This window comes from Scyliorhinus canicula, chromosome 1 (assembly GCF_902713615.1).
Source record: "Scyliorhinus canicula chromosome 1, sScyCan1.1, whole genome shotgun sequence".
NCBI lineage: Eukaryota > Metazoa > Chordata > Chondrichthyes > Carcharhiniformes > Scyliorhinidae > Scyliorhinus > Scyliorhinus canicula.
Genome location: NC_052146.1, coordinates 274,686,787 through 274,706,485, shown reverse-complemented (window position 1 = coordinate 274,706,485; position 19,699 = coordinate 274,686,787). Strand labels below are relative to the sequence as shown.

Here is a 19,699-nt window from a genome sequence, read left to right as displayed (position 1 = left end):
TTATGAACGGTGCTCACCCGATATTTCCAAGTCATCGGGGTTGGATCCCACATCTTGGATAGATTGTGGGAGTGCTTATGAGAATATGCAGAGAATCATAGAATCAACAGTGGAGAAGGAGGTCATTTGGCCCATCGAGTCTGCACAGCCCTTGAAAAGAGCACCCTACTTAAACCCACACCTCCACCTTATCCCCGTAACCCAATAACTCCACTTCACCTTTTGGACACTAAGGGGAAATTTAGCCTGGCCAAGCCACCTAACCTGCACATCATTGGGCTGTGGGAGGAAACTGGAGCACCCGGAGGAAACCCACGCAGACACAGGGAGAAAATGCAAACTCCACGCAGACGGTCACCCGAGGCCGGAATTGAACCCAAGTCCCTGGAGCGGTGAGGCAGCAGTGCTAACCATTGTGCCATCATGCCATTCTATGCAAATCTATGCAGATCTGTTAAGTGATTCTGCCCATAATAGCGGGATTCATATCGCCACTACTCACGAGATCATGTTAGATCTCGCACTGCCTTTAGGGCGCAGCGCGGCCAGTAGATCGCGCCCATTATTTCAATAGAACAATAAAGAAAATCATTAAGCATTAGGGTTATTTGCTATTGAGGTTTCTCTGAACAAGTACACTGGGAACCAAGACAGAATTTTCAAAAACGTTTGACCATATTGCAAAAGATAAACAGTACAAAAGAAATTTCCAAAGATTTCTCAAATCCACTCCATGTTCTAAAACAACCCAGCTGTCCTTCTCTGTGGTTTCACCTGAGGTTCATTTTTCTGCACATGTATTGAAGTTGTCATTAAAAATGTATGTAGCAAAATAAAATTTTTACTGTGGTTACCTTTAATAACAGAGGCTTCTGCTAATAGTCTTTTCTTATAAAGTGGTTCATCTTCAATGCAAAGGTCATCGATTCCTATTCGGGCATACATGCTGAGTGCATCACGATACGACCCCTCCACAAAATGCAGTTTTGCTAAGATAAGAATGGCTTCAGTCATCAGATTGTGCTGAAAGAGAAAACAAAGCTGTTGGTGCCCACTGCGGTAAGCTTCTGACTTTTCAAACGAGTTTAAGGTCTTAATTTAAGGAATCTTTACCTAGTCTCAAGTTTGCTCTCAGCTTCAGTAATCAGAGCGGGATTCATATCGCTATTCTCTGCTGGTAAGGCTGGTTACAAGCTAAACTTCTTTATTTTCTGATATGCAGGATACACAATGTGTAACATTGGCAGGTAACATGAGGCTCAGGGGCCATGCAGCCCATCTGGGTTCTGAGTTTGGCCCACAAAGCATTTTTGTTGTGTGTTGCACAGGTGCAGGATTGGCATAGTCCGCTGTTTTCCGTCCATTTTGGTTTTTTTCCTGCCAGTATGACTGAAGTGACATGCATGGAAACCAAGGGCAGGTGAAATGAGGTGCATGCTGATTGCACAATATTGACTTTGAGAGCTGTGTGCGCTCTCTGCGTCCAAAGTGTAAATATTTTTATTTTTACCTTCTGAAGTTGATGATAGTTCTATTAATATATGAATGATTAAGCATTTTCTGTAACTCATTATGAAATAGTTGCCGAGTATTAACTGTATTTAATCTTATTCATGGGGTCATGGTTAGTGAACAAGCCCGATTCCTATCTTGCAGCCTACTGAGCTAAAGGAGGGCCGCTCATGTGGCTCACTCACTATCCTAGATTGCCCATCACTAGTAAAATGGAAGAAATGTGACATAGGCATTGTCGATAGTAATATATTCATTAATTCCATTAAAGCAACTGCCAAAAAGGCAGAGTTTTACTGAATGTAGTATCAAGAAAGTGTGGCAAAATCGAATCCAGTGAAAATCAAGTGAAAAGTCTCCACTGGTTGAATCATACCTAGCGCAAATGGAGGTGGTTGTTGGGTGTCAATCATCTTAACTGCAGGGCATCATTGTAGGAGTTTCTCAGGGTAGTGACCTAGGCTTGACCATCTCCAGCTACATCATCAGTGACCTTTCATAGAGCCATAGAAAAGTTAAAAAACAGAAAGAGGCCATTTAGCCCATCGCATCTGCATTGAATGGAAAAACTACCTACCCATTCTGATCCTGTTATATTTCTCTGTTGCCACAAAGAGAAAAGGTATGGAGGTGCCCACACTCTGGATTCTTGGGTGTTGCTTGATCTGCCCAAAGCCCGTGCAAACACTCTGCTGACATCACTACACATCACATGGTGCATAACCAGCAGGAATGTATTCCCAGGTACATAACGAATCCCATCTTCCAGGGCCCCGTCCATAGACTGATGCAGATCCAAGTAAACTTTAAATGAGTTGAGGGTTTCTGCCTCAACCAATCCAGGCAGCAAATTCTGGGCACCTACCGCCCTCTATGTGAAAAAGTGTTTCCTAATATCCCCTCTAATCTTTCTACCAATCACCTTAAATCTGTGCCCCATGGTAATTGACTTCTCTGCTAGGGGAAACAAGTTTTCCCTATCTATTCTATCTAGCACCCTCACAATTCTGTATACCTCATTCAAGTTACCTCTCAGCCTCCTCTGTCCTAAGGAAGACAACCCTAGCCTACCTGATCTTTCCTCTTAGCTGCAATTTTAAAGCCTAGCAACTTTCTTGTAAATTTCCTCTGTACTCTCTCTCGAGCAATTATGTCCTTTCTGCAATGTGGTGGCCAGAACTGTATGCAAAAGTCTCGCTGTGGCCTAACCAGCATTTTATACGTTCTTTTATATTCTACACTACATGCAATAAAGGAAAGCATTCCTTCTATCTATATGCTTTCTTTATCACCTTATCTACCTGTTCTGCCACCTCCAGGGACCTGTGGACATGCACTCCATGGTCTCAAACTTACTCTACCCCTTTCAATATCCTCCTGTTTATTGAGTATTCTCTTGCTTTCGTGGAGGCCTGGATCAACGATATGGCGGGGTTTATTAAATTGGAGAGGGTGAAATTTGCCCTCAGGGGGTCAGTGCAGGGGTTCTTCAAGAGGTGGCAACCATTCCTAGATTTCCTGGCAGAACCGTAGAAAAAGGCCAGCAGCACATGTATATTTGTTCCTTGTTAATGACGGGCGTTAATTTATTTATTTTTTTTGTATACATGGGGGGGGAGGGTTTTGTTTTTTCTTTTCCTGATATTTTTTGTTATTGATATTTTGTGAAAATTTGAATAAAAATTATTTTTTTTAAAAGAGTATTCTCTTGCTTTGTTTGCCCTCCCAAATGCATAACCTCACACTTTTCCATACTGAACACCATTTGCCACCTTTCCGTTCATTCAACCAAACGACTGGCATCATCCTGGAATTCACAGCTATTCTCTTCACTATCATATGCATGGCCGATATTTGTGTCATTTGCAAATTTCCCATTCATGCCGCCCACATTTAAGTCCAAATCAATAATATATACTACAAGGTCAGAGTGGGGAAGTTCACTGATGATTGCATTATCTTCAGTACAATTTCCGATTCCTCAGATTTTCAAACAGTACCTGCCCACATGCAGCTGGACCTAGACAACATTCAGGCTAGAGCTGATAAGCAGCAAGCAACATTGACACCATGCAGTTATGAGGCAATGACCATCTCCAACAAGAGAGAATCTACCAATTCCCTCAGCTTTCAAGGACATTATTATTGCTGAATCCTCCACCATCAACATTCTGGGCATAACCACTGACCATATTAATACTGTGGCTACAAGAGCAGATCAGAGGCTGGTAATTCTTTGGTGAGAAACTCACCTCCCAACTCCCAAAAGGCACAAGTCAGGAGTGTGATGGAGTACTCTACAATGCCTGGATGAGTGCAACTCGAACAACACCATCCAAGACAAAGCAGCTCGCATGATCGGCACCCCATTCAATACCTTAAACATTCACTCCCTCTCTCACCAGAACACTTGGCAGGAATCTGTGCCATCTACAAAGGTTTATTGCAGCGACTTGCCAAGTCTTCTTTAACAGGACCTTCCAAACCAGAAGGTCAAGGGCAGCAAAAGCAAGGGAACAACACCCATAAGTTCTCCTTCAAGCCGCACACCATCCTGACATGGAACTATATCGCATTCCTTCACCATTGCTGGGTCAAAACTCAGAACTCCCTTCCTGACAACACTGTAGGTGCAACTACAACAGGTGGACTGCAGAGGTTCAAAAGATGGCTAGCAGGGCAGCACGGTGGCGCAGTGGTTAGCATTGCCGCCTCATGGCGCGAAGTCCCAGGTTCAATCCCAACTCTGGGTCACTGTCCGTGTGGAGTTTCATATTCTCCCCGTGTTTGCATGGGTTTCGCCCCCACAACCCAAAGATATGCAGTGTAGGTGGATTGGCCACACTAAATTGCCCCTGAATTGGAAAAAAAAATTGGGTACTCTAAATTTTGAAAAGAAAGGTGGCTATCACCCTCTCAAGGGCAATTAGAGATGGGCAATAAATGCTTAACTTGCCAGCAATGTCTGCGTACCATGAATGAGGAAACAAAATATGGAAGTTGAATGAGTTTCAGTAAATAGTACTGTAAGTTTCTATTTCTGACACATGGGCGATATATTCAAGCTCCGCCTCAGCAGGTTCCCTCGCGGTTGATACAACGAGCCACCAAAAGTCCACCACTTTGGCTGGACTGGAAAATTCTGGCCATGGATTTAATCAAGGCTGGTGGAAAAATGTCTCCTCTGTCTGCAAGAACTCAAAAAGAAAATCTGCAAAGCCTCAATCCATGTTTGGAGCCCTAAACGACAATCTAACTTAGACGAGTTTTTTCCCTGGAGCGTAGGAGGCTTAGGGGTGATCTTATAGAGGTCTATAAAATAATGAGGGGCATAGATAAAGTAGATGGTAAATATCTTTTTCCAAAGGTAGGGGAGTCTAAAACTAGAGGGCATAGGTTTAAGGTAAGAGGGGAGAGATACAATAGGGTCTAGAGAAGGAATTTTATCACACAGAGGGTGCTGAATGTCTGGAACAAGCTGCCAGAGGCAGTAGTAGAGGCAGTACAATTTTGTCTTTTAAAAAGCATTTAGACAGTTATATGGGAAAGCTGGGTATAGAGGGATATGGGCCAAATGTGGGCAATTAGGACTTGCTTATTGATAAAAACTAGACGGCATGGACAAGGTGGGCCGAAGGGCCTGTTTTCATGCTGTAAATCTCTATGACTATGACTCTATGAGTGGGATTGGAAATGAAAAAATACAATCAGGGATATTCTCCTGGGGATAGTGCAAAGTAGGAAGAGTTTCTCTCTACAAGAAGGAAGAAGGAGGCCTATGTGAAGATGAGGCGTGAAGTTTCAGTTGGGGCGCTTGATAGTTACAAGGAAGCGAGGAAGGATCTAAAGAGAGAGCTGAGACGAGCAAGGAGGGGACATGAGAAGTCTTTGGCAGGTAGGATCAAGGAAAACCCAAAAGCTTTCTATAGGTATGTCAGGAATAAAAGAATGACTAGGGTAAGAGTAGGGCCAGTCAAGGACAGTGGTGGGAAGTTGTGTGTGGAGGCTGAGGAGATAAGCGAGATACTAAATGAATACTTTTCGTCAGTATTCACTCAAGAAAAAGATAATATTGTGGAGGAGAATGCTGAGACCCAGGCTATTAGAATAGATGGCATTGAGGTGCGTAGGGAAGAAGTGTTGGCAATTCTGGACAAGGTGAAAATAGATAAGGCCCCGGGGCCTGATGGGATTTATCCTAGGATTCTCTGGGAAGCCAGGGAAGAGATTGCTGAGCCTTTGGCTTTGATTTTTAGGTCATCATTGGCTACAGGAATAGTGCCAGAGGACTGGAGGATAGCAAATGTGGTCCCTTTGTTTAAGAAGGGGAGTAGAGATAACCCGGTAACTATAGGCCGGTGAGCCTAACGTCTGTGGTGGGTAAAGTCTTGGAGAGGATTATAAAAGATACGATTTATAATCATCTAGATAGGAATAATATGATTAGGGATAGTCAGCATGGTTTTGTGAAGGGTAGGTCATACCTCACAAACCTTATCGAGTTCTTTGAGAAGGTGACTAAACAGGTAGACGAGGGTAGAGCAGTTGATGTGGTGTATATGGATTTCAGTAAAGCGTTTGATAAGGTTCCCCACGGTCGGCTATTGCAGAAAATACAGAGGCTGGGGATTGAGGGTGATTTAGAGATGTGGATCAGGACTTCCGGTGGCAGTTATGCAGCAATAAGCCACACATGTGGGAGCTCCCGTTTTAAAGAGATTTTTCAGCTCTTTTGAGAGCCCAAAACGGAAATTTTTCGACGTCTCCCGGTGGGGGAAGGTGTGCTGAACGACTTTCCCTGCAGTCCATGACTCGAACTCGGAGTGGAAAGGTGGAAAAAACAGCAGCAGCTCCTCAGAAAAAACGGGGGAAGGGATCCACCGACAAAGCTCCAGGGGAGTGGAGACTCTGGGCCCAGAAACAACAAACTGATCTCCTGCGCTGCTTTAAAGAATTCAAGGATGAAGTACTGAGCTCTCTGCAGGAAACAAACAGAAGGCTGTCAGAGATTCAGTCCACCCAGGGTGCTGCCATCAAGAAGTTGCAGACGCAGGCCATTGAACGAGAGGAGGAGGCCGTGGTCCTCGTGAGTAAGGTGGAGGGGCACGAAGCACTCCACAAGAATGGGCAGGAACGCTTCGAGGAGCTGGATCACCGCATGAGGCGGAAAAACCTGCGGATCTTGGTCTTGCGGAGGGGCTGGAGGGATCGGACCTGACAGCCTATGTGGCTGTAATGCTGGGTTCGCTAGTGGGGGCCGGGTCTCTCCATCTGCCCCTGGAGCTGGAGGGAGCACACAGAGTACTGGCCAGGAGGCCTAAGGAGAATGAACCCCCGCGTGCGGTGCTGGTGAGGTTCCACCGGTTCAGTGATCGGGACTGCGTGCTGCGCTGGGCCAAGAAGGTGAAGAGCAGCAATTGGGAGAATGGGGTAGTGCGGATCTACCAGGACTGGAGTGCGGAGGTGGCTAAGCGGCGGTCCGGATTTAATCGGACGAAAGAGGTGCTTTATAGAAAAAAGATAAAGTTCGGAATGTTGCCGCCCGCGCGCCTGTGGGTAACTTATTCGGACCGGGACCATTATTTCGATTCCCCGGAGGAGGCGTGGGCCTTCGTGCGGACGGAGAAACTGGACTTGAACTAGGGGTTGGGGGTTGCGAGGTCGGCTGTAAGATATTAGTGCTGGATTCGGCTGTTGCTGTGTTCTCTTTTTCTTCTGTTTTTTTCTTCTTGTTTTAGTACTTTTGCAATTTTGATATGGTTATTTACGGGGGGGTTGTTCTGCTATGTTTTTGTTTTTGTGCTTGGGGCATTGTTTGGGCTGTATATCTTGCGGGAGGGTCGGGGGGTATGTTGTATTCTATGTCGGAGTGGGGGTATGGAGGGGGGCTGATATTTGGGAGCTGCGTCAGAAGGGTGTGGTGGGGCAGGGCGAAAGCGCGGGCTTTCCTCTGGTTTCCCGCGCTGCGGGGCTGGGGGGGCGGAGATGGTGACGGGGAGGTGGGGCCTTAAGTGGTTCTTCCCCGCGCTGGAGCGGTGCCAGGAGGAGGGATAGATTGGGGGATGATCCCACTTCGGGAGGGGTCGGGCTATTGGCGGGAGTTTCCGGGGTCAGCAGAAGTTAGCTGACCCACGGAAGTACAATGGAGGACGGTTCGCGGCTGGGAGGGTTCCTAGCCTGGGGGGGAAGGGAGGGGGGGAAAGGGGAATACCGGGTTGCTGCTGGTAGGGTCAAGAAGGAGCTGGTGGGGGCTGGGGGGACAGAGGTGAGGGGTTGTCGCTATGGGGACGGGGTCGAGCAGGGGACGCTGGCCTGGGGCGGGCAGTCGACGGGCTATGGCTAGCCGACGGGGGAGGGGGGCGGGACGCCCTCTGATCCGGTTGGTCACCTGGAATGTGAGAGGGTTGAATGGGCCGGTGAAGCGGTCAAGGGTACTGGCTCACCTGAAAGAGCTAAAGGCGGATGTGGCAATGCTTCAGGAGACCCACCTGAGGGTGGCGGACCAGGTCCGCCTGAGGAAGGGATGGGTGGGGCAGGTTTTCCACTCGGGGTTGGATGTGAGGAACCGGGGAGTGGCGATTCTGGTGGGGAAAAATGTGTTGTTTGAGGCATCGGAGGTGGTGGCGGATAAGGGGGGTAGGTATGTGATGGTTAGGGGCAGGCTACAAGGAGAGAAGGTGGTACTGGCTAGTGTGTATGCCCCAAATTGGGACGATGCGGGCTTTATGAGGCGTATGTTGGGACGGATCCCGGATCTGGAGGCGGGAGGTCTGATCATAGGGGGGGACTTTAATACGGTGTTGGATCCTTCACTGGATCGGTCCAGCTCTAGGACGGGTAGGAGGCCGGCGGCGGCCAAGGTACCGAGAGGGTTTATGGATCAGATGGGTGGTGTGGATCCATGGAGGTTTGTGAGGCCAAGGGCACGTGAGTACTCTTTCTTCTCCCACGTACATAGGGTCTACTCTCGGATAGATTTCTTCGTGGTGAGTAGGGGACTGATTCCGAGAGTGGAGGAGGCCGAGTATTCGGCCATTGCAATCTCTGACCACGCTCCGCATTGGATAGAGTTGGAAATGGGGGAGGTGCGAGACCAACGTCCGTTGTGGCGGTTGGATGTGGGGTTGTTGGCGGAGGAGGAGGTGTGAGGGAGGGTCCGGGCAAGTATTGAGGGGTACCTTGAGGTGAATGATACGGGGGAGGTTCAGGTGGGGATGGTCTGGGAAGCCCTGAAGGCAGTAATTCGTGGGGAGCTGATATCCATCCGGGCACACAGGGAGAGGAGCGAGAGGAGTGAGAGGGATAGACTGGTGGGAAAGATGCTGGAGGTGGACAGGAGGTATGCAGAGGCACCAGAGGAGGGACTGTTGGGGGAGAGGCGCAGCCTGCAGGCTAAATTTGATTTGCTGACCACTAGAAAGGCTGAGGCACAGTGGAGGAAGGCACAAGGGGCAGTGTACGAACATGGTGAAAAGGCGAGTAGGATGCTGGCTCATCAGCTCCGTAAGCGGGATGCGGCTAAGGAGATTGCTGGAGTGAGAGACAAGAGTGGGAATGTGGTGCGGAAGGGGGTAGAGGTGAATGAGGTCTTCAAGGACTTTTACGGGGAACTGTACCAGTCGGAGCCAACGGGGGAGAGGAGGGGAATGGAGAGGTTCCTTGACAGGCTTTCTTTCCCGAAGGTGCAGGAGGAGAAGGTGGAGGGGCTGGGTGCGCCGATTGAGCTGGAGGAGCTAGTTAAGGGGATCGGGCAGATGCAGTCAGGGAAGGCACCGGGGCCGGATGGGTTCCCGGTGGAATTTTATAAAAAGTTCGTGGACCTAGTGGGCCCCTTGCTGGTGCGGACACTCAACGAAGCGTGGGAAGGGGGGACTTTGCCCCCGACGATGTCACGGGCGCTGATCTCGTTAATTTTAAAGAAGGACAAGGACCCCCAGCAGTGTGGTTCATACAGGCCCATATCTCTCCTCAACGTGGATGCTAAGGTGCTGGCAAAAATCCTGGCCACCAGGATAGAGGACTGTGTGCCAGGGGTTGTGCATGAGGACCAGACAGGTTTTGTGAAGGGAAGGCAGCTGAACACGAATGTACGGAGATTGCTGAATGTCATTATGATGCCGGCGATTGAGGGGGAGGCAGAGATAGTGGTGGCGCTGGATGCGGAGAAGGCCTTCGATAGAGTGGAGTGGGGGTACCTATGGGAGGTGTTGGGGAGGTTTGGATTTGGTGAAGGGTTCATTAGATGGGTAAGGCTGCTATATGAGGCCCCGATGGCGTGCGTGGCCACGAATAGGAGGAGGTCGGAGTACTTCCGGCTTTACCGAGGGACCAGGCAGGGTTGCCCTTGTCCCCCTTGTTGTTTGCACTGGCAATTGAGCCGCTGGCGATGGCATTGAGAGATTCAGAGAGGTGGAGAGGCTTGGTGCGAGGTGGAGAGGAACATAGGGTGTCGTTGTATGCCGACGACCTGTTACTGTATGTGGCGGACCCGGTGAGAGGGATGCCGGGAGTGATGGAGTTACTAGCCGAGTTTGGGACCTTCTCAGGTTATAAATTAAACTTAGGCAAGAGCGAGGTGTTTGTGGTGCACCCTGGAGACCAGGAGGAAGGAATTGGTAGGCTCCCGCTTAGGCGGGCAGGGGAGAGCTTTAGGTACCTGGGGGTGCAAGTGGCCAGGGACTGGGGGACTCTCCGCAAGCATAACTTTACCAGACTGGTAGATCAGATGGAGGAGGAGTTCAGGAGGTGGGACATGCTGCCATTGTCGTTGGCGGGGAGGGTGCAGTCCGTCAAAATGACAGTGCTTCTGAGGTTCTTGTTCCTTTTTCAGTGCCTGCCCATATTTATCCCCAGGGCCTTCTTTAGGAGAGTGACCGGCAGTATTCTGAGCTTTGTGTGGGCACATGGGACTCCGAGAGTGAGGAGGGTATTCCTGGAGCGAGGAAGGGATAGAGGCGGGCTGGCGCTGCCCAACCTTCTGGGGTACTATTGGGCAGCCAATGTGTCAATGGCGCGTAAATGGGTGATGGAGGGGGGAGGGGCGGCGTGGAAAAGAATGGAGATGGCGTCATGTAGAGGTACAAGCCTGGGTGCCATGGTAACGGCACCGTTGCCGCTCTCCCCCAAGAGGGTTACCACGAGCCCGGTGGTGGCGGCGACCCTAAGAATCTGGGGACAGTGGAGACGGCATCGGGGGGAAGCAGGGGGCTCGATGGAGGCTCCACTGGGTGGCAACCATCGGTTCATCCCGGGGAACACGGATGGGGGATTCAGGGGATGGCAAAGGGCGGGCATCAGCAAATTGAGGGACCTGTTTATTGGCGGGAGGTTTGCGGGCCTGGGGGAACTGGAAGATAAATTTGGCCTTCCCCAGGGGAACATGTTCAGATACCTGCAGGTAAAGGCGTTTGCTAGGCGACAGGTAGAGGGATTCCTTTGCTGCCCTCGCAGGGGACGATGGACAGAGTGCTTTCGGGGGTGTGGGTAGGAGAGGGGAAGGTGTCTGACATCTATAAGGTAATGCAGGAGGTGGAGGAGTCGTCAGTGGAGGAGCTGAAGGCTAAATGGGAGGAGGAACTCGGGGAGCAGATAGAGGATGGGACTTGGGCGGAGGCCTTGGAGAGAGTCAACTCCTCCTCCTCATGTGCGAGGCTTAGTCTCATCCAATTTAAGGTGCTGCACCGGGCCCATATGTCCGGGACTAGGATGAGTAGGTTCTTCGGGGGTGAGGACAGGTGCACCAGATGTTCGGGGAGTCCTGCGAACCACGCCCATATGTTCTGGGCATGCCCAGCACTGGAAGAATTCTGGAAGGGGGTGGCGGGGACGGTGTCAAGGGTGGTTGGATCCAGGGTCAAACCAGGGTGGGGACTCGCGATTTTTGGGGTTGGGGTGGAGCCGGGAGTGCAGGAGGCGAAAGAGGCCGGTGTCCTGGCCTTTGCGTCCCTAGTAGCCCGTCGAAGGATTCTGTTACAATGGAAGGATGCAAGGCCCCCAAGCGTGGAGACCTGGATCAGTGACATGGCGGGATTTATAAAATTGGAAAAGGTCAAATTTGCCCTGAGAGGATCAATACAAGGGTTCTATAAACGATGGCAGCCTTTTCTGGACTTCCTGGCTCAGAGATAGGTAACTGGGTCAATAGCAGAAGCAACCCGGGGGTTGCGTTGTTGTTAAAATGCTGGGTTGTTCTTGGGGATGGGGCGAATGTATATGATTGTTAATATTATTGTTATTTTCGGTATTTTACTAAGGTGCGTTATTGTTGTATAAAATCAAAATTTCTCAATAAAAATTATTTTTAAAAAAAAGAGATGTGGATCAGAAATTGGCTAGTTGAAAGAAGACAGAGAGTGGTAGTTGATGGGAAATGTTCAAAATGGAGTTCAGTTACGAGTGGCGTACCACAAGGATCTGTTCTGGGGCCGTTGCTGTTTGTCATTTTTATAAATGACCTAGAGGAGGGTGCAGAAGGATGGGTGAGTAGATTTGCAGACGACACTAAAGTAGGTGGAGTTGTAGACAGTGCGGAAGGATGTTGCAGGTTACAGAGGGACATAGATAAGCTGCAGAGCTGGGCTGAGAGGTGGCAAATGGAGTTTAATGTGGAGAAGTGTGAGGTGATTCACTTTGGAAAGAATAACAGGAATGCGGAATATTTGGCTAATGGTAAAATTCTTGTTAGTGTGGATGAGCAGAGGGATCTCGGTGTCCATGTACATAGATCCCTGAAAGTTGCCACCCAGGTTGATAGGGTTGTGAAGAAGGCCTATGGTGTGTTGGCCTTTATTGGTAGAGGGATTGAGTTCCGGAGCCATGAGGTCATGTTGCAGTTGTACAAAACTTTAGTACGGCCGCATTTGGAGTATTGCGTACAGTTCTGGTCGCCTCATTATAGGAAGGACGTGGAAGCTTTGGAACGGGTGCAGAGGAGATTTACCAGGATGTTGCCTGGTATGGAGGGAAAATCTTATGAGGAAAGGCTGATGGACTTGAGGTTGTTTTCGTTAGAGAGAAGAAGGTTAAGAGGTGACTTAATAGAGGCATACAAAATTATCAGAGGGTTAGATAGGGTGGACAGCGAGAGCCTTCTCCCGCGGATGGAGGTGGCTAGCACGAGGGGACATAGCCTTAAATTGAGGGGTAATAGATATAGGACAGAGGTCAGAGGTGGTTTTTTTATGCAAAGAGTGGTGAGGCCGTGGAATGCCCTACCTGCAACAGTAGTGAACTCGCCAACATTGAGGGCATTTAAAAGTTTATTGGATAAGCATATGGATGATAAGGGCATAGTGTAGGTTAGATGGCCTTTAGTTTTTTTCCATGTCGGTGCAACATCGAGGGCCGAAGGGCCTGTACTGCGCTGTATCGTTCTATGTTCTATGTTCTACATCTAATCATACTATACTTGACCCAGGAGTGCGTGATACTGAGTGGCTACAATGGAATGTTTTCCATTCCACAAGCTAACATCTCTCATTGGAACAAAATCAAAGCCGACTTTTTCAGTGTGTAAAACAAAATGCTAACAGAGATTAACCTCTGCTCTTCACCCCAAAATCACTGAACCAGCTTCCATCGTGAAGAACAAAGGTCAACAGCTAAAATCCACAAGACATGTATGCTTGAAGTTAGCACAAACTGTGGGGAAGGAATTTGAAAATTCTCATAAGTGGAGGGATCTAGGGAACATTTTTCAAATTTTTTGGATATCAGGAACATCAGCAGCAGGAAGCAGCTAATGCGGAAAATTTGAAAACTTTATCGCTCTGTAATTCATTGCTTTCATTTAATTGGTTCTGTTTAAAGGATCGGTACATGGTGGTAAGATGGGAGAACTTTCTGAAGCAAGAAAAGAAGTTCCATCAGATTTTGGCTCCCTCCCCCATTCCACAGGAAATTGCTTGACTGCCATTGGAGGGATTAAACAGGCATTCCACTACTCCAGTGCTAACGTTGGAATCCTGTTACAATTTAGTGCGTGCTGTGGTTTGTAAGTGAGGGCAGTTGTTATTAATTGGGGAAATATTAGAATTATTCCTGAGTGCATAAAAACAGGTTTGCACCAGTGTGTGGGAAGGAAAAGGGGGAGTCTGTGTTCTTGTGAATAAACCTGTGTTAAGGAAAAGGCTGGCTCCAGATTTATCCTTTATTCAATATATGAAAAGTGACTTTAACATCCCGGACTCCATTGGTTCATAACTCCTTGAAGGTGGAGTCGCAGGTGAACAGGGTGGTGAAGAAGGCATTCAGCATGCTAGGTTTTATTGGTCAGAATATTGAATACTGGAGTTGGGACGTCTTGTTGAAGTTGTACAAGACATTGGTAAGACCACACATGGAATACTGTGTTCAGTTCTGGTCACCCTATTATAGCAAGGATATTGTTAAATTAGAAAGAGTGTGGAGGGATTTGCGAGGATGCTACTACCAGGACTTGATGGTCTGAGTTATAAGGTGAGACTGGATAGGCTGGGACTTTTTTCCCTGGCTTTGGGGTAATCTTATAGAGGTCAATAAAATGATGAGGAGCATGGTTAAGGTAGATAATCAACATCTTTTCCCAAAGGTAGAGGAGTCTAGAACTAGAGGGCATAGGTTTAAGGTGAGAGGGGAGAGATACAAATGAGACCAAAGGGGAACTTTCTTCACACAGAGGGTGGTGAGCATCTGGAACGAGCTGCCAGAGGCAGTGGTAGAGGCAGTTATGATTTTGTCTTTTAAAATGCTGTTAGACAGTTACATGGGCGGGGTGGGTATAGAGGGATATGGGCCAAATGCGGGCAAGTGGGACTAGCTTAGTGATAGAAACTGGGCAGCATGGACAAGCTGGGCCGAAGGGCCTGTTTCCATGTGGGTAAACATCCATGACTCATATATTGTGGAGCTCTAATATTTCAGCAGCTTCAACAAAAGAAAATACAGATGCAAACCATAATCTGATTTGGGATCTAGTTTCCTGTTTGCAAAATATAGTTTTAGTAAACGCTGAAGGTTTACAGCAGTTCAGTAAAAATACATTTTACACACAGGAGGAGAATATCTTACTTGAGAAAGGATGTACTGGCGCTGGAGGGTGTGCAGAGGAGATTCACTAGGTTAATCCCAGAGCTGAAGGGGTTGGATTATGAAGAGAGGTTGAGTAGACTGGGACTGTACTCGTTGGAATTTAGAAGGATGAGGGGGGATCTTATAGAAACATTTAAAATTATGAAGGGAATAGATAGGATAGATGCGGGCAGGTTGTTTCCACTGGCGGGTGACAGCAGAACTAGGGGACATAGCCTCAAAATAAGGGGAAGTAGATTTAGGACTGAGTTTAGGAGGAACTTCTTCACCCAAAGGGTTGTGAATCTATGGAATTCCTTGCCCAGTGAAGCAGTTGAGGCTCCTTCATTACATGTTTTTAAGGTAAAGATAGATAGTTTTTTGAAGAATAAAGGGATTAAGGGTTATGGTGTTCGGGCCGGAAAGTGGAGCTGAGTCCACAAAAGATCAGCCATGATCTAATTGAATGGCGGAGCAGGCTCGAGGGGCCAGATGGCCTACTCCTGCTCCTAGTTCTTATGTTCTTATATAACCCACTGTTGAACTAAGAAATTTGTCCAACATGCAAGAGACAGCTTTACAAGAATTACAGATCACTAACATTCAAAACGCTTGGCAGAAGTATAATTTTATAAACGTAGAGAGAATAAAGATGAACTTTGCTTATGATGAGGAACTGCCATCATCCACAAAACTGCTTCTCATTTAATAACCTGGTATTTTCTGGTGTTATGCTTCAAGTGCTCATTATATATAATCTGAAGTAGCAGCAGCTTGCTCTAGTATGGTTTTTACTTATCACCCTATGCTGTAGGAAAGGAAAAATTATATATGAATGTGTGATATATGCATAGATGTGTATATGTATGACATGGTAATGGTGTGATATGTAGGCTCTGCTTGAATGCAGGTCTTTGGCTCTTTGTCTGCTGATGCTACACCCTGAACCATTTTCATTGCACTGTGTACGTATGTATGAATATTGTCTCAATAGATTCACACTCTGTACTCACTTGCAGTTTGCCTCTGTTTAATATACTGCTCAAGTGCTTTTTGGCATCTCTCATTTTGGGTTCATTCTTTTCCATTAGCGGAGTGCAATCTTTCAGCTTGGTTGTGTTTTCCTTGAGGCATTGTTCCAAGAGGACTTCAGCAAGCAGCAGATTCCCAAAATCATCTTTTATTCAGCATTTCAAAAACATAATATATAACAAATTACTTTGGTACTGCCATAGAACAGAAGCAAGTTAAATTGCATTCCAGTACCACCTTTACTCCAAACCCATTTATACAATTAAATGACAACTGGCATCTACACAACACTGTTTATTACATATAACATCTGAACATAGGAAACATTCCAACATGCTTCAGAGAAGTGTAATCAAACAAAAATGGACACTGAGCCAAAAGAAGGAGCTATTAGGGACCTTTAAAGGAAGAGAGTTTGTGGCGAGGCTTAGGCAGAAACCCATAAGTGTTGGGCTAGATAGTAGAAGACTAGACCTCCTATTGAGCGCAGTATGAAGAATTTGTGAAAAAAAAGTCTTGACTTGGAGGAACAGAGCATTTAAATCGAGATACAGGACTTTGAGACTTAGACACAGATTTTAAGTAGAGGCATTGGGAAACTGGCCGGAAGGACAGGGATGAAGGAAAAACAGCCCTGTATAGTAGCTTTAGTGAGTTAATGCTTCAGACTATGGCATTCCTGGCATTGTTATTAATATTCCCTTATCTTAAAGCCTTTAAAAGGACCTGAAAATGTTTTGGCTTGGGTTGATCAGTAGTAAGTTATATATTATACACTGTCCATCTCAGACAAATTAAATCAGGGCACCTTTTCATGACCCTTCAATAGCACAACCATCAATGAGTTCTCAATTATTAACATCTTGGGTATCATCATTTGAAAGACATATCAACAATGTGGTTGCAGCAGCAGGGCAGAAGCGATGTACTCTGATGAGCAATCACCTCCTTTCTTCTCCAACATCTCCAAGGATCAAGTCAGGAGTGTGATGGAATACTCACTGGGGAGTAACTGCCTTGGAGTTGCAGTCACCGGTTTGGGGGTGGGGTGGGGATCTTGGGTCGATCAGAAGGTTGGGGGGTCTCTCAGATCGAGACCGCACTGGGGGAGGGGTGGGTCCTGGGGGCGCTTAGTCTGGCTCTCCAAAATAGTTACTCTGAAATTCAAAGTTCATTTTTGCCTTCTAACTCTTTCAGAGTAACTTTCAGTAGAACCATCCGAAGTTAGTGATTTAAATTGTTTTGTTGGATGGCTCGCAGCTCAATTGTCCAGGGGAAATCAGCCCTTCTGAACAATTGCCACGTAAAACTTTAATGTGGGAACTTCCAAGAAGGATTCCCCAGTGCATCATTGGGAGTACCCCTCAAATGCAATGCTGGGGAGCCAGGACGTTGTGGCCCATTAATTGCTTGGGTTGAGTACAATCCCAGTGGCACTACTGGACTCAATGTCCATTTCTCTATTATCAGAACACTGTAGCTACACTATATACAATCTATGACAGGGGAATAAAAGTTTTTGACTTCTCAGGTCCTCCTTCCGTGTTATAAAAAATCCACAGACCCTCTGTAGCACAAGCATTTTATCTGTATAAAAAACTGCTATTGAATTATGACTATTTTTTGTTTTAGTTACTTAAACGTGACTATAGGATTGATTTCAAACTCGCCAGTGTAGTATTGAGAGAGGTTGGAAACTAAAGGAAAGAAATGAATGACAAGCTTCCAACATGGAGAAGGAGGTCTGAAAAAAAAACTTCCTTAATATGTGCTATTAGAAACACTGGTATATGTTTGGGGGTATTGAAAGGAATAGTGCAGGGCGGGGGGGGGGGGGGGGGGGGATAGAGCATAGGGTGTCCTTATATGCCGATGACTTGCTGTTATACGTGTCAGAACCGAGTGTGTCGATAGGGGGAATTATTGGAGCTGCTTCGAGTGTTTGGGTCTTTCTCGGGGTACAAGTTGAATCTAGAGAAGAGCGAGTATTTTGTGGTGTCTCGGCCGGGTGTGGGGGCGGGTGTGGGGGGACTGCCATTCCGTAGGGCAGGAACTCACTTTAGGTACCTGGGGGTGCAGGTTGCCCAGGAGTGGGGGGAGGGGGGGGGGGGGGGGGGGCTCCACAGGTACAACATTTCTAGTTTGGTGGGGAGAGTGAAAGCTGATCTGGCAAGGTGGGATGGTCTCCCTCTGTCACTGGCGGGTTGGGTAGAGGCGGTTAAAATGAACGTGTTGCCACAATTTCTGTTTATTTTTCAATGCCTGCCGATTTTCCAGCCAAAGGCTGTGTTCAGAGAGATTGAGAGAAGGATTATGTCGTTCATATGGGGAGGGAAGGTGGCTAGAGTTAGAAAGGTGCTATAACAGAGGGGAAGGCGGCACTTGGGACGCTGTCCAACATTGTGGGGGTGGACGTCAGGCCGGATCCAATGGTGGTGACCTTTGGGGTATCGGAAATGCCGGAACTGATGGCAGGGAAGGGGGCCTTCGCCTCCCTAATTGCCCGGCGGAGGAGCTTGTTGAATTGGAGGGTGGATATGCCACAGGTGGGTGGCGTCCTGGCTGAAGGACCTGTATGACTTTCTACGGTTGGAAAAGATCAAATTTGAGTTGAGGGAGTCAGAGGAGGGCTTTGCGACATGGTGGGGGTTGTTCATGGTAATGTTTTGAGGAATTGTTTGTCGCGGGGGGGGGTAAAAATTGTACAAACTGTGGATTGTGTGGTTGTTGAGTGTATTGTTTTGTATGTTACTGTTCTTTTGACACGCATTTGTAATAAAATACATTTTTGTTAAAAGATAGCATGGTGTTTCTCGGTGCTGCGAGCTGTTCCCATTCGGTTCGATTTCACCCTGTAGCTTTATTCCTGAACGCGCCCAACAGTAATATTGAAACAAAGAGTGGTTCTCACTGTTCATGATTAGTTTTCAGAGTCCTCTCGCCCCACAACCTACCTCAAAAGAACACCAAAAACCAACAAGGAAAAAGAAAAAAGCAACTTTTTTTGGAAACTTAGAAAAACACATTTAAGAAAGGTGAGACACTAAAAGCCAAAATGAAGAGCAATCTCAGATCTGTGTCTCCCAATAGGAAAATTTTATACAGTTTTTAAAAGCAAACCCCAACCTGAAATGAAGCAATATTTTATTTTCACCAAAAATAAAGAGAACGCTGGAAAAAAAATGCAGCAATTCGGGCAGCATCTATTAGCCGAGAAAGCAAAGTGAATGTTTCAAATCCATTGCCTCAAGTAACTACCTGTGTCATAGCTTTACTAGAATAGCTTGATTGGTAATGCTGTGGGATGTGGTTGGGGTGGGTGCTGGCTTTGATGTAGGGGTATATTATTCCATTTAGACAGCATAAATTTCAGTTACCGATGTAAAAAAAAGTGGATGAAAATATTCTGCTCACACTTTGAACAATTTGTGTGAGAAGGGTCATACAGAATCGAAGGGAAGGAGAATGTTTTAGAGCTGTAAGAGATTATACCAAAAAGCAGCGGGGGAGGGGTGGGTTTGCATTGAGGCAATACACGATGGCGAGATTTTTTTAAAAACGGGTTTCAGGTGGAGTAGAAAGGTCAAAATTTAAAGTTGCTGAACTCAACGTTGAGTCCCAAGGGCTGTGATGCACTCTCAATTACGATGAGATGAGAGTAGAGAGTAATCTAGACTTTATTAATCAGAAATGTGTTGCCTCCTGCAGTTGCTACTAGAAATGGCTGCAGCTCGGTGAGCACACACATTTATACTCCGCCTACTGGGTGGAACCAGCAGGCAGGGATCTACCCCCGTACCTGTAGTACAGGAGCCTTACCTTATTACCTCTAATACACGTATTATACAAACAGTGGTGACTACCACAGGCTGTAACGTGCCCAACCAGAAGATGAGATGCCCCTATAACCTCTGTGCTTATATTGGCTGCAGGCCAAGCAATGTCTGGATTTTAAAATTCTTAACCTTGTTTTTAAATTCCTCCATGGTGTCTACCCTCCCTATCCTATCCAAATGGAATTCTCAGAGGGCTTGACAGGGTAGATGATGAGAGGTTGTTTCCTCTTGTGGGAGAGTCTAGGACCAGAGGGCATAACCTCCGAGTAAGG

The 19,699-nt window shown here is 47.1% G+C and overlaps 1 protein-coding gene across 1 annotated transcript in view; it reads right to left on the bottom strand.

Annotated features, from left to right (window-relative positions):
* The window catches only part of LOC119974606 (tetratricopeptide repeat protein 7A-like), a 451,074-nt gene that overhangs the window by 412,287 nt on the left and 19,088 nt on the right, over positions 1-19,699 (bottom strand). Inside the window, exons 2-3 of the mRNA XM_038813643.1 lie at positions 15,573-15,736; positions 855-1,023 (exon numbers count right to left, since the gene is read on the bottom strand). Coding sequence (XP_038669571.1) covers positions 855-1,023; positions 15,573-15,736 — 333 coding nt within the window. The remainder of the gene's footprint in view (positions 1-854; positions 1,024-15,572; positions 15,737-19,699) is intronic.